At 43.7% G+C, this 15000-nt stretch overlaps 1 protein-coding gene across 1 annotated transcript in view; it reads left to right on the top strand.

Annotated features, from left to right (window-relative positions):
* Positions 1-11642: 11642 nt before the first annotated feature.
* Positions 11643-15000, top strand: part of slc7a9 (solute carrier family 7 member 9) — a 7699-nt gene continuing 4341 nt past the window's right edge. Inside the window, exons 1-3 of the mRNA XM_030766398.1 lie at positions 11643-11759; positions 14177-14324; positions 14654-14896. Of these exons, the coding sequence (XP_030622258.1) occupies positions 11643-11759; positions 14177-14324; positions 14654-14896 (508 nt within the window). The remainder of the gene's footprint in view (positions 11760-14176; positions 14325-14653; positions 14897-15000) is intronic.

Raw genomic sequence — 15000 nt, 5'->3', positions numbered from 1 at the left:
TACTGAGGGAAGAGGGGTATTTAGAGAAGAGGGGTAATTAGAGAAGAGGGGTACTGAGAGAAGAGGGGTGGTTAGAGAAGAGGGGTACTGAGGGAAGAGGGGTATTTAGAGAAGAGGGGTACTGAGAGAAGAGGGGTGGTTAGAGAAGAGGGGTACTGAGAGAAGAGGGGTAGTTAGAGAAGAGGGGTAGTTAGAGAAGAGGGGTACTGAGAGAAGAGGGGTATTTAGAGAAGAGGGGTACTGAGAGAAGAGGGGTACTGAGAGAAGAGGGTTGGTTAGAGAAGAGGGGTACTGAGAGAAGAGGGGTACTTAGAGAAGAGGGGTACTGAGAGAAGAGGGGTACTGAGAGAAGAGGGGTATTTAGAGAAGAGGGGTATTTAGAGAAGAGGGGTAGTTAGACAGTGGGGGACAGTAGTCTAATCCCATGGCTTTGCACAGTACAGCTGAATGGTCAGTTCAGAGAGTTGTATCAGTAAGTGAAGACATGTAGTGAGTGTGTTTTCCGTTTTGACTGGTTTTCAGTTTTGACTGGTTTTTAGGCTGTAAACTGGTCCTGTCTGTGGGGGGTCTCTGTGTCGTTGTCCCACCCCCCTTCCCGGTCCACTCCCCCTCATCTCCCTCAGTGCAGATCCATATGTCTTCACTGCAGTGTGCCAGCAGTATCATTTTTCTTGTTTGTTTGTTTGTCTACTTTTAAAAATTAAGTTGAGTTTGAGAGATCCTTATATGACTGTGTAACTTCTACAGTGAGAGTGATGCACTGTAAAATGTCACTTTTTTTTCCTTCTGTCTCTATGAGTTGTAAGGAGTATTTAGGTCAGTCAGTCCCTAAACAGGTATTCCTGTGAATGCAGTCCTGTGTTATTTACCGAGGCACTGGCCTAATTCACAGACACCACTGTTTCTGGGGACGTCCAGGTTTCTTTTCTTACTGGCTGAACATTCACTAAACCTGGACAGAAAATGTTACGAGTGACAACTGGCCAAATCTCGTTATTCAGTTATGAGGTCAAGCTTATATATGTGTATGTGTATATATATATATATACATATATATATATATATATATATATATATATATATATTTTTTTTTAGTTTAAGAGACTTTTCACTGCTCTACATTTTTTATTTCACATTGTGAATAATTCCCTTGGACAATTTAATTTTACCGTTTAGGGGAATTATTTACAGTTTCTGAGAAACATTGACGAGCGGCGGTTTGTCTTCGTGTGCTGGCGGCAGAGAGCGTGTTCTCTTTCCTCCGCACTGTTAGTGAAGCTGCTGTGACGTGACCTCTGACACTGAGTGGACCGCAGGGCCTGTCACCCTCAGAGGCTCAGGGCCCTTATCAGGCAAGTGAACGAATGAAAGGGAAGCTCGTCTAACCTGAGGTTACACTGACGCTGTCCTCTAAAGGCACCTGAAAAACACACCTCACTCAGGCAACTGCAATGTGTGTGTCTTCTCGCATTCTCCTCACTGTGTGTGTGTGTGTGTGTGTGTGTGTGCGTGCTCAGTGTGTTAATGAGGGACTATATACGTGTCTTAACACAACGCTCGGTAGTGTAGAGGTTTTTTTTTTTTTTTTTTTGGAGGCTTACACACAGATGGGCTGAGCAGATGGATTCTTTAACACCTTCATCCACATCCTGAGGGACTAAAGTTCCTTCTTATCGCCGAGGGGTTTCCTCAGATCTGCAGAGGAAGCACGTTAACTGAAAAACATGTTTGTTTCCTGCTTGTGAAACACATAGTAAAAATGAGTCAAATGAATTAGAGCAGAGAGGAGAGAAGCACTTTTAATGATGGTGTAATTAGCGTCTAAGGCTGCTCGCTGTTTAGTCATTAGTACATCCACTAGTCACGGTTTCGATCCCCTGTCTCGTCAAAATGTGAGTTCTCCCGTCCTCTCCCTGTTCTAGCACACCTGACACACCTGACTCAGCCCGTCCAAGGGCTCAGATGATCAGCTGAAGAGTTGGATGAGGTGTGTTACAGCAGGGTGAAGTGTGGTGCACCTGAAGCAGGACTGGGGAATTCTGCTCTAAGTATAGGGGCTGTTTAGATTGAGTGAACACAGGTGCTGACATTTCAAATGACCGTGGGCCTGTTTGATTGGATGGTCCACAGGCCTGCAGTCAGAATATCCGAGAAGAGAAATGTCACACAGATGAAGTGAAAGGTTTAATGACCTGAAACGTTGACAAATTATGTTTTACAAGGTTTAAGGGTAAATGACCTGAAATATTGACAAGGTGCATACGTTTATGTGTTTTTATAAATGTCCTGGTTAATGATTTGCCTGAGTTTTAGTCTTTGATTTCCCTGTTTATCCCGATGTCCCGTGGTCCTTGGCACCACTCTTCCTGTCACTGTGTGTTTACTTCTGTGTTCTCTGTCTGTCCCCCTTCTATCAGTCTCCACACGAACTCTCAGAGTCTACACACACACACACACACACATATACATGCGTACTCTTGGAGTCTCCACACGCGCACACACACACACACACACACCGTCTCAGAGTCTTATCGTCATCGGCTGATCTGTTCTTGATGTGCTGTGTTATTTCCTTCTCCAAGCAGCAGAAAAAACCTTACACGATATTCATCCTCTTTCCTGGAAAACATTTCTTACATATTTGTCCTGTCCAATCGCAAACCTGAACCCGCTAAACAATATCAACCCAAAGTTGTCTCTGATCAGCTCACTGTCTTAAAATGTTTGGATTTCATTACATTAACATGATTAAAAATTGAATGTTTACGATGATCATGTGTCGTATTTCTTAGCGTACTATCTCTAGGGAATGTTAACTCTTATGTTCTCTCTGGCTCTTGGTCTCTTTGCGTCTGTGTAGTATGTCTCGGAGTCTTATTTTTGTGGTTTATTTTTACCCTGCCCGCGGTGTCAGCCCCGTTTCTGTCTCACACAGGTGACTGGGTTTGGCTGCCTCAGGCGGTGCAGCTTTGCGGCTTTAATGGCTCTGTAAAAAGGGTTTTGAGGTAGAGAACAAGCCCCGAGGACACGTTTCGGATTCGCAAGCCGCTGACGTCGCATCTGCCGCGCCGCAGAGCGATAAGAACTCGCCGTGGCGTTAGATTTAGAGATTATGGTCTGCCTGTATGGTCAGTCCACAGCTCGTTTATCTCAAAGTCACAAACCAGCACTTACGGAATATGGAGTCGAGCTGTGCTCTCATTACCGCAAGACTCTGTGCCTGTCAGTCATCACTTAGAGCACATGACTCCCACGGCACCAAACGTGAAGCTGCTTATTCATTTATTCACTTATTCATTCATTCACTTATTCATTCATTCAGTCCTAAAGTCCTTGTGCGAAGAAGGCTGCAGCGCTAGCCGTAGTGGAAAGGAAGGCTTCCCCCCCCTTAATAGCTGGCCAACTACAACACTACACTTATTAGGAGAAATAAGAGTCTTTACGATGTCGCATTAAATTACTCAACGACTTTTCACATATAGCAAAGAATGTTTAATGTAATTGCATATAGTGCTTAGGTGATGTGGTCAGTGACATAAATGGCTCAACGTTTGTAATTTGCGCGGAAGTCGGTGAGAGGTCAGTGAAACCAGAGCTAATTGAAGCGAACCAGCTGTGGCGAAGAGAGACGCCGTAGCACGTTCAACAGGATGTGACCGACGACATGTTTATGGTGTTGTGTGAATGACAGAGATAAAAAGAAAACAAGATTAATTGTAATTCGTCAGTAAGGAACGTGGCTCACCGTAATTACACGTGCTGTACTCTCATTTGCTTCATATACACTTTATCAACATGGCTCTCTCTCTCTCTCTCTCTCTCTCTCTCTCTCTCTCTCTCTCTCTCTCTCTCTCTCTCTCTCTCTCTCTCTCTCTCTCTGTGTCACACACACACACACACACACAGTCCCTTTCTCCCCCTCCACTTCCCTCTCTTTCATACAAACTGTCATTCTCACACACACCCTCTGTCTGTCCCTGTCTTTTCTCTCTCTTCTTTCTCACTCTCTCCCTCTTTTGTTCTCTCTCTCTTTCACACTCACCATCTTTCTGTTTGACAGACAAACTCACTCAAACGTGCACACACACATTTAAACCCTCTCTGACCCCCCCCCCCCCACACACACACACCCTTCTCTCTCAAACACCGTGCTCTCAGAAATATAACTCTCTCATGCACAATGTGTGTGTGTGTGTGTGTGTGTCAGTAACTGTTTGTCCCAATTACACGAAAACTCTATGACTGAGGGAGCATAAGACACAAAATTCCTATGCTTCTAAGTTTTTTTTAAACATACATCAAATAGATTTTTTTTATAATACATCAAATAAATCTCGAATTGCCAGAGAAACCACAGTACCCTTGTGTGTGTGTGTGTGTGTGTGTGTGTGTGACTCACGCACTGGGTTTTCAGGTTGAGTATTAGCAGGGCTCTGGCGGGCATGGCATGGTATGGTGAGGTGTGGTGAGGTGTGGTGTGGTGTGGTGTGGTGTGGTGTGGTGTGGTGTGGTGTGGTGTGGTGAGGTGAGGTGAGGTGTGTGGTCAGGTGTGGTGAGGTGAGGTGTGGTGAGGTGTGGTGTGGTGAGGTGTGGTGAGGTGTGGTGTGGTGAGGTGAGGTGAGGTGTGTGGTCAGGTGTGGTGAGGTGAGGTGTGGTGTGGTGTGGTGTGGTGTGGTGTGGTGTGGCGTGGCGTGGCATGGTATGGTGAGGTGTGGTGTGGTGTGGTGTGGTGTGGTGAGGTGTGGTGTGGTGTGGTGTGGTGTGGTGTGGTGTGGTGTGGTGTGGCGTGGCGTGGCATGGTATGGTGAGGTGTGGTGTGGTGTGGTGTGGTGTGGTGTGGTGAGGTGAGGTGAGGTGTGTGGTGAGGTGTGGTGAGGTGAGGTGAGGTGTGGTGAGGTGAGGTGAGGTGTGTGGTGAGGTGTGGTGAGGTGAGGTGAGGTGTGGTGAGGTGAGGTGTGGTGTGGTGAGGTGAGGTGAGGTGTGTGGTCAGGTGTGGTGAGGTGAGGTGTGGTGAGGTGTGGTGTGGTGAGGTGTGGTGAGGTGTGGTGTGGTGAGGTGAGGTGAGGTGTGTGGTGAGGTGTGGTGAGGTGAGGTGAGGTGTGGTGAGGTGAGGTGAGGTGTGTGGTGAGGTGTGGTGAGGTGAGGTGAGGTGTGGTGAGGTGAGGTGTGGTGTGGTGAGGTGAGGTGAGGTGTGTGGTCAGGTGTGGTGAGGTGAGGTGAGGTGAGGTGTGGTGAGGTGAGGTGTGGTGTGGTGAGGTGAGGTGAGGTGTGTGGTCAGGTGTGGTGAGGTGAGGTGAGGTGAGGTGTGGTGAGGTGTGGTGTGGTGTGGTATGGTGTGGTGTTCTGGGTGTAGCTGAGGTACGTGATGCTGGACAGCGTGTTGATGTGAACGCGGTAGGACAGGCTGGAGTCCCGCAGCGGTTTTTGCCAGCATCTGGCTGCTGCTGAGCTCCACTGGTTTTGTCTGTCTCATTACGGTCACAAACACACTCAGCTGGCTGAGTCAAATCAGGTGACAGACAGACAGACAGAACACGGACCAAAACAAAAAACCTATCAGGTAGAGCTGCCCTGTGTGGAACAGTAAACTACATCAGCTTCTACTGGTGAAGATACATAAAGCCAAAGTGCCGTGGTGCTAGTATACCAGTATGTGTTTATGATCAGGTAGAGAACAGCCTGTATTCTGGTTCCCACATGGACTGATTCTGTCTAAGCCTTTGCCTTGTTTCACCCTGTGTTCATTCAGTCTTAAAACCTCTATAAAAGCCAGGGTGGGTACTAAATGTGTTATCAAGCACTTTGTGGTCAGCTAACACGTGATAGGCAGAGAAAGTCTGAATCATTCCCGAGGCAGGGGGGAGACAGTGAGGTGGCAGAGGCCATAAATCAGCCCTCTGTAAATATAGCACCGCTGTCGACGTGAAGGAAAGCATTATCATATGGAGATGGAGTAGAGATACGGAACATGCTCAGAGAATGCGCGCGCATGTGTGTGTTTGTCTCACATTCTGTGTGTGTGTGTGTGTGTGTGTGTCTGTGTTGTGTTGTGTTGTGTTGTGTTGGGATGAAATATACATTTTAAGTTCAGGTTACTTTTCGTTGTGTCGTTGGTCCCTATGGGCCTTGTGCATGTCAGCACTGCAGAATGACGGACAGTATTTTTCCAGCCGCACTTCCTCCCATATATTCTTCAGCAGACATAGGACCGAGGTTTTATTATCAGCATTTTTCATTACATATTGATTAAATTGGGCCAGAACTCTGTATCCCACTTCTTCTGTTAACTTTGCAATTGGCCAATCCCAGTCCCACTCCGACAATGAGAAAGAACATTTGGAACCGAACAGAAATAGATGTTGTTTTGCAGTTGGTATCAGAGAGAAACCTGCAACATGCTGGCGGAGAGAAGGAACTGTACCACTGACACCTGCTGGTGGGCTACACGACATGAAAAAAAACGAGAGGAAAAGCACAGCTCAAAGTGAATGTGACCATGACAGCTCAGAGCGTATATGTTGGCTTTAAAGGCAAACACCCATCAAATCCACCTCTTTTCTAATTGAAATATCTTGCCCAAAAGCCAGTGCTTTGTAAGCATTTTTAGACCGTCTTGAGTTTGATAAACTTGTCATAAATTCCAGTAGTGTCTTATTTGTGCTCCAGGTTAGCAGTATGCCAAGAACACAGGGGTTTTATTAGTATTAAATATGGGAAATCTCTGCCAGTTTCTTTTCTTGGTTGCTGTGTGGCTTTGTTCTTAGCAGGTTTATGTCCCTCTGTGCAATGGGTGGGGGCATTTGAGGATCAAACTCTGAATCTGGCTATTGTTGTCCATGTGGTAATATTTGCCTCAAGTGATTGGGTTCAAATGTAGTGCGTGCTTATGACCACATGTTGGCAGTGTTGCGCCTCATGTCCCAGGTTGATGTAATACACTCACTGGCTTTGTGGTCCATGCATGGCACCTGACAGCAGTTAAAAGGTTTAAAAGATGTGAGTGACGGGAAAAAATGTACAGAGAGTTGATCTTGGAAAACTTTTATTATTATTATTATTACTGTATCTTAATAAAGTTGAATGACTTTTGCAAGTCGGGTGCATTCCTTGCCTTGAGTGCAGCGAGGATACTCAGTGGATGAAAAGGAAACTTTCTTCCTGCAAATGCTGCTGAGAGGCTGCCGGGAACATCAGCTACTTGACAAACTGACACGCGCTGGGTCGTCACGGCACAACTGCAGGTAGTCTCGTTTATGGTATGCTAGAACATAGGGACAGCCTCCGACACCATCACTTTAATTTGGCTCACATAAATGAAGGCACAACTGTAAAAGTAGTGGAGATTTACTGCCAGATTTACTCCTGTATGAAAACACTAGAACACAGAGTAAGACTATGAACTTCGACAGCCCCGTTTTACGATGACAATAAAGCTTCTGGCATTTGTACATTTAGTGAAGCTGAAAATGTGTATGTATAAGTCAACGCTCTAGCCAGATATAGTGACTATATACACATTTTTTCCTGCTAAGACAAAGAGGCAGCGAGTGTTTCATTTTAAGACTTTTTTTTGCTTTCATAAGGCTCTGACAAAATCATGTCACGCAAATTCTAAACATCAAATATAAGCCTAAAACATGAATCAGAAAAGACTGTAACATTGCTCAAAAAAAAAAGAAAAGAAAAGAAAATCCAAACAGACAGCTAGTGAGGGATAAAACAATGAATCTCTTGAGTACAAAGCTGTACAGTTTACAATCAGATATAATTCCAATTACCGCTTTTTTTTGTTGTTGATTTTACAAGTCTCACTTGATTAATCATTGGCTTTCATCTCCTCCCTCCCCAGCGAGGGAAAGCGCATATTTCTAGTTAAAGTTTGAACACTATCTCTCCTGGCATGTTGTAGGTTTTATACCTAGTAACACTGAAACTCCTCTCCACCAGGTATCCGCACTATTGGTGAGTAGTTCGTGTTTCTGATGGAAAGAACATAACCTACGTGTGACATAATTCAAAAACCTTTACAGAACTTATAAAAAACGGCACTTTGGAGTTATGTTCGGAGTTATATTTTTTATTTGCTTATTATTTTTTTAACTGTACGTTTTGACTTCTTCTTTTTTTTTAAAAAAAACTTTTTTATACGAGGTAAAGCATTTCAATCATTTTCGGTAGTTTAAATCCCAAACAGTCTCAGCCTGTTGGTGCTAGCTCATTTCAGTAGAGTAATAATAGCAGCGGTAGTAGCTAGAGTTGTAGTTGTAGCGGTGCTAGTACAAGTTGCCTGTCTGTATCTGTCGGTTCCCTTTTATATTCACTGCAACTTTTCTCGCACCTGCATCTGGTTTATTACTGAATTTAGCTGCCACATTTATACCACCGCCGGCTCCTTAACGGTTACATGCTTGGATTTTATTTTGTTCCACTCGGAGGTTGTTTTGTAGGCTATATATGTAAATGTAAGTTGCAGCTGCACTGGGATCAATTAAGTTTTATTTGAATTGGTTTGAAAGGTATGACAGAATTAAAATATTCAAACAGGACCAAAAAAAAAAAAAAGCACGTGGCAAATGCATAATATGATGATTGATACAGTCCACACGCCACCGTACTTTTAAGAGACAGTCATCAACACACAATCTCTACCTGTAAAGTCAGGACAAACACCCGAAAGTGGGTCATCGAGAGGGAATAAAAGGCTACAAAAGATAGTCTGCCGATGGCCATTCTTTAAAAACTGTTACAAATCAAGGACAAATGCTGTGCGTAGGGCGAAAGAAAGAAAAAAAAGATAATATGTCCTGTGATGATTTTTTTAAACAATCTTGTGCAATCAAATTACAGATCTTTACGAATGCTTTTTTTTTTTTATGGGTGAGGGCAAACGGTTTGATTGCAGGGATGGCACTGAACGTCATTCCAAGGCTAGGCAAGGCCATCGATAAGGAGGATTAACGCATAGTGGAACTGCATGACATTGATGGAATGCTCTTTTTATTGTCATCCCAGCCATATGCACCGTAGGAACTGCGACCTTTCGGGTCACAAATCAGCTTCTCTAACGTTTAGGACAGTGTCCAAAGGTACCGCTGGGATTTCCGTTTTACTAGACAAGCGCTTTAAACAACTAAGCCACGACGCCCCTTCGCATTTCTCTTGTCACGTCACATCCTCCTTTTCTTTAAAACTGTTCAAACGTTCGAATTAGTTTATTCTGGTCCTTCGCTTGTGCTTTGTCTCATTAAGCGCAAATGCTCGGAATGAACTAATGTAATTAACTTTGAACTACGCCAAGGCAGCTATAACCAAGTTGTTACCTATGTTTTCTAACTTTCCATTAAAACGAATTCATGCCCAAACGCATCTGCGTCAAAGTGAGCTAAGCTTGTGCTGTGTTGGCCTGGTATCACTCTGATATGTCACTCCTCTTTGGTAATCACACTATTCCATGGCTGAATCACCTCCTTTTCCCCCTAGTTTGGCTCTCAGCACAAACCGTATCAAGTACCTCTGTCAAAGAAGTATTGTTTGAGTTAGAAACCCCCTACCTGTGGACTACACAAACCACATCCCTCTGTTTTCGTCACTGGACCAGTCAGTGACAGCCTGGAGAGTGACTTAAGCGTGTAGGTCCCTCCCCTTAGGTAGAGTGAAATGGGAAAGAGTCTGTGATCAGACAGAGGATCAGAGCAAGGAAGACCCACAAAGCAGATTACGACTCAAACGCAGCGATTTAAACGAGAGGTGTGTGTGTGTGTGTGTATGTGTGTGTGTGTGTGTTTCAGTCCAGGTTTGTCTTTTCCTCACCCTGTCTTTAATTTAAGAATAGGTCGTAGAATGTGTAGAACTTTTTTGTTCCCGCTTTGGTCGGTTTTGGCTTATCACAGAACTCAGGATGCTTACGGACTAAATCCAACAGAACACATTACGACTGAAATAAACCTGCTCCTAAAATGATTCTCTGACAAATTGATTATTTGAATATCCATGTTGTAAATGAAACACAAGACGGTTCAAGTATATAATTGGGAATGGTATAGTCTGTGATTTAACTTTTACTTGTGCTTTTCCATTTAACTTGCATAAGAAGGTACATATGGAAGAATATATATAGTTACCATACCATAGACATCTCATATATATATATATATATATATATATATATATATATATATATATATATATATACACACACACACACACACACACATATATGTATTTATTTATTGATGATTTCATAGCAGCACTATGTATGTAAATATATATATATATATATATATATATATATATATATATATATATATGGTACGGCTAAAAAATCATAAGCATATGACATCACACAATCACTCATTTTGTTTCTCATTATTCAGCCACTGGAGACTTGAGTATTGCTGTCTGTCTTAAAGAACTCCCAGTTGAAGTTTCAGCCGTCGTGGAAGATAAGTTCCCAAACAGGTATGCACCGTCCGCTTTTTACACTTGGTTCTGAGCTAAACATTACAGTGCTCCATTTCATAAAACAGTAATACAGTGGTGCTGTCTCTGAAGTATGAAACCTGTGAAATAGTTTTACAGAGCTGCAGATTTCTGAGTGGATATCAGCTTTTACGTGACAAAATTATGCCACTGTAAATGAACCAACGTCGCCACAGTTATAAACATGACTCATGAATTCATAGAGTCTGAACTCAGGCTCCCAAGTTCAAACTATTATAACCTGCTTGATAATGTTTCATCCTCTACAATGTGTCGCTTTCAAATACTTTTACGGAAAGTAATGAGGCAGTATGTCAGAATGAAAAACGCTGTGTGGTCACTGGCAGAAGCTCGACCGAAGTCTGTTAAGTATGAGGGGAAATACAAACCACTGAGAGCATCACAAGATACGAGAGTTAAAACGAAGGCTTTTCACAAACCGTGCCATTTCTTTATTTATTCTATTCTTTTTTTCTTTTTTCTTTTTTTTATGGTTTTGCTGTTGTTGCTAAGATACAGAGATCCCTTGACTGTTTATGGTCGTGACAGCGGATATAAAGAAGTCATTACTGCAAATCAGTGGAACTGAATGAGCTGTGCACGTTGATGGCCATGCTCTCAGCTTGTTCAGGTTACCAGGGGTAGAGGAGGACATGCCCTGTTACGGGAGTGGTGGTCGTGTACTGCTAAGAGGAAACATCTTAGTAACCATGGAGTTGTGGGTTTGAACCCTGAGTATCGCAGCTCACTCCATCTATGTTTCCAAGTAAAGTGCTTAATTTAACAGTTGTGTCAGAGGGGTGTGTGTGTGTGTGTGTGTGTGTGTGTGTGTGTGTGTGTGTGTGACTGTGAGACACTGACTTCTGATATAGAAATGAGTGGTTGTATGTTTATTTCCCCGTCGAAGAGAGCCTGTTAAACCCAAATATCTGGTTCAGTACCTGAAGTGCTTCGTTGACCTTGTTTTGATGAAGGACTTTGGGGTGTTGGACAACTGAAAGCCCAGGCATGTCCATTAGCGTCAGTGTAGAGTACAGCACTTTGACTCAGTTAGAAAGACGATGACACAGCAAGACAGCGACAACATTTCAACCGTATTTTCAGTGTGTTTTGGACGACAGCACGTGGAGATGAAACATTTTGATGTCAACACTTTGCAGGTCATGGGTGAAACCAGAGAGAAGAGGAACTCTCAGAATGGGAGCCTCTCACAGCACAGCAGAGACTCTGAAATGAACCCAAACGAAAAGGAGCCCAAAGCAGCAGTTCTCCACAAAAACGTGAGTATGAATGATCAGACAGACAGACAGACAGACAGACAGATAGATAGATACATACATACATACATACATACATACATACATACATACATACATACATAGAAGAACATTCTTGTAGGAGGGGGAAATGGTTTTACCAAATATGCACAAGAGATGAGAGAGAGAGGTTTTGAGATTTTACATTGCCTTTAATACATCGATTTATTCATCTTGGTCGTGTCCAAATTAAGTGACCCCCCCCCCCCCCCCCCGAGAAATCCCCATTCCATTCTTCATAAGGAGATATAAAGCACTTCATTAACAACAGAGCACGACACATTTTCAACACACCATACATTCAGAAAAGACCTCAAATCATTAATGAGTTTAAAATAAGCAAATTCCACTCTAAGGCGAGCTGAAACCAGACATGTAAACATTGTAACTGGGTCTGTGAAACCCTCCCCCTTTATTCTATTTCTTCTTACAAGTCAAATAGCCAGTTTAGCCTGACCAGAGATAAAATTCACCAGACACCACTTAAACCGCTGTACAGAAGTGTACCGTGGCCCCAGTATAAAGAGTCCAAATGTGAAAGTTAAACCCAGTTTCATACAGAGTCTGTGTCCAAAAACAGGGTTCAAGCGTGAACATTCTGTAAACACATGTTGTACCTGTACTGTTTCTGCTCTAGAGCAGAAAGGGCAACACACCCTCACGCCTGGGTCAAAGTGAGATATGTGCTTATTTGTCGCTATGGACCCGTGTATTACCCTCCACAGGCAGAGAGCATGAGAGACAGAGAAAAAGAGAGAGAGAGAGAGAGAGAGAGAGAAAGAAAGAAGGGGGAGAGAGAGAGTGAGAGAAAGGAGAGAGAGAGAGAGAGAGACGGAGAGAGGGAGAGAGACAGAGAAAGAGAAAGAGAGAGAGAGAAAGAGAGAGAGAGAAAGAGAGAGAAATTCTTTATCGTGGTTCCCACAATCATTAGCTGGTGCTGCTCCTTCCTGACGGAGGATTCTGTCTGAACGTTTCCCCAGGCGGTACCTGTCACCATCACAGCACCATAATCCCTCTCTTCACACAACTGCACCACACGGGCCTCTCTGCCCAGGCATTAGGGCTCCAACTGGACTCCATGATAACAGTACCAAGCCTGACCAACTCCAGCCGACTCTAATGACCAGGAATGATTAAATAAACTCCCTCACTTCCATATAAATAAATAAAACATTATGATAGTTCTCTCAGACTTCCAACAGACTGCTGAAGAATTGTTTCTGTTCATATGTATAAGAGAACAACACTTGAGAGTGTTAAATTTACTCTGAGAATGTTAATATGATTGACAGATGGCAGTCAATATGTTTGGGTGCTGGGACCTATATTTGTTAAATACCACTGTTGCCATGGAGAATCAAGGACAAGTAATGTTTTAAAATAATTTTGGAATAGAGAACATTCTCTTCTCCTCTTTTCTCCTCTCTTCTCTTCAAATCAAAAGTGCTACGAAAAGAGCTACAAATTCGTTTCAGGTCTTGATATACAAGGCCACACACAGGACACTGAAAAGATACACTGCAAATGTTGACACTAGGAATTTCAACCTGACGAAAAGTTGAATGAAAACAAAAATTACAAATGAATAAGATCAATGAATGAAAAAGTTCACAGAATACTTATTTTAGTTGAAAAGAAAAAAGTTGATATCTGAGCTGGTCTGACCCTGCAATAATCTACACCAGTGAGTGCTAATTATATGTAAATGCTTTTTTTCATCACGCTTATAAACTGACACTCACCAGAACAAATGTAATCATTAACTCCAATTATAATGCTATAGCCATGCTGATGAGATACTGATAAACAAAACATTTCTCTGAATTGAACTCCAGGAAATTTTATGCTGGGAACCAACACTGACAGTTCAGTTTTATGGAGAGCTTGATAGCACATGCAGGTGAGCAGAGACCTGAAGTAGAATCATGTTTGAGGTTTTCAGCTTCTACAGGTTTTGCCAGCTCTCACAACTCACAGTGTACAGCCTGGGCTTTGCCATGTCCGAACGGCTTTTTTAATCCAGAAACACGGAAGAGGAGAACAGTGGCACATCCTGACGGGAAACTGCAAGATAATAAGGGAGTTCTTCACTCTTCTCCCTCCAAAATAAAGTAACTTCTTCAGGAGTTGCGAAATAAACTCCTGCATCATAAGAAACTGGTATCAGACGCTGTTTTCCTGTGTTCCAGAAATTTAAATGAAGCTAGCTCTCGTCACGACGAAGCCGGTCGCGGCCGCATACGATATTCCAAGAACTAAAGGGGCAAACTCAGCCCAGTTAACCCAGTGACCTCTCTGACAGATGCCAGCGTTACTCCTGATCTAATCGGGCCGCCTCATTAGAGCGCAGCTGTAACCCTGTCCCTTTGTGTGTGTGGCAGGTCGGACTGATCAGCGGGATCTCCCTGATCGTTGGGACCATGATCGGATCGGGAATTTTCATCTCTCCCAAAGCGGTGCTGGAGGGTACAGGGGCAGTGGGGCCCTGTCTGTGTGTTTGGGCAGCATGCGGAGTCCTGGCCACTCTGGGTGAGTACAGAGGTGAAGATGTCAGGCCCCATATCTCTAGAGACGTTAACTGTGAAAAACCAAAGAGTTGCAGTTTATTGTTTAAGAGGCCGGAAGGGGGGGGGGGGGGCAAGGAATCTGTTCAGATGTGATCTCCCCATGCACAAACATCCAGTAATTCCTAGTGTGTAAGTCACGTAGGTCTTGAGCAAATTCCCACTTTGGTAAAAAAAAAAAAATCCTCTTAAATTTAATAGGGGGCTGAAGGGGTCCCATGGACTCAGTGACCTTAAAGTGAACTCTGAGAGCCAGAGAAAAGGGCTGAGAGGCTCTGTCCCGTCTGTGTGCAGGGGCCCTGTGTTATGCGGAGCTTGGCACAATGATCACCAAGTCCGGCGGAGAATATCCCTATCTGATGGAGGGTTTCGGCCCGATCGTCGGCTACCTGTACACCTGGACGACCGTTATCGTCTTAAAACCTTCATCGTTTGCCATCATCGCCCTCAGCTGTGCGGAGTACACCACTGCACCCTTCTACCCAGGATGCACGCCTCCCCCGGTCACCGTCAAATGTCTGGCAGCCGTCGCTATCTGTACGTGAGAGAACGTCAAACATGACATCAGTGCAGTGAGAAGAATGAACAAACAAGACAGTGAAGTGTCATATACACAGCATCCATAACCATATTTTATTCTG

The sequence above is a fragment of the Chanos chanos genome, chromosome 2, assembly GCF_902362185.1.
Source record: "Chanos chanos chromosome 2, fChaCha1.1, whole genome shotgun sequence".
NCBI lineage: Eukaryota > Metazoa > Chordata > Actinopteri > Gonorynchiformes > Chanidae > Chanos > Chanos chanos.
The sequence above is the reverse complement of the archived record's forward strand: the minus strand, read 5'-3'. Positions and strand labels throughout refer to the sequence as shown.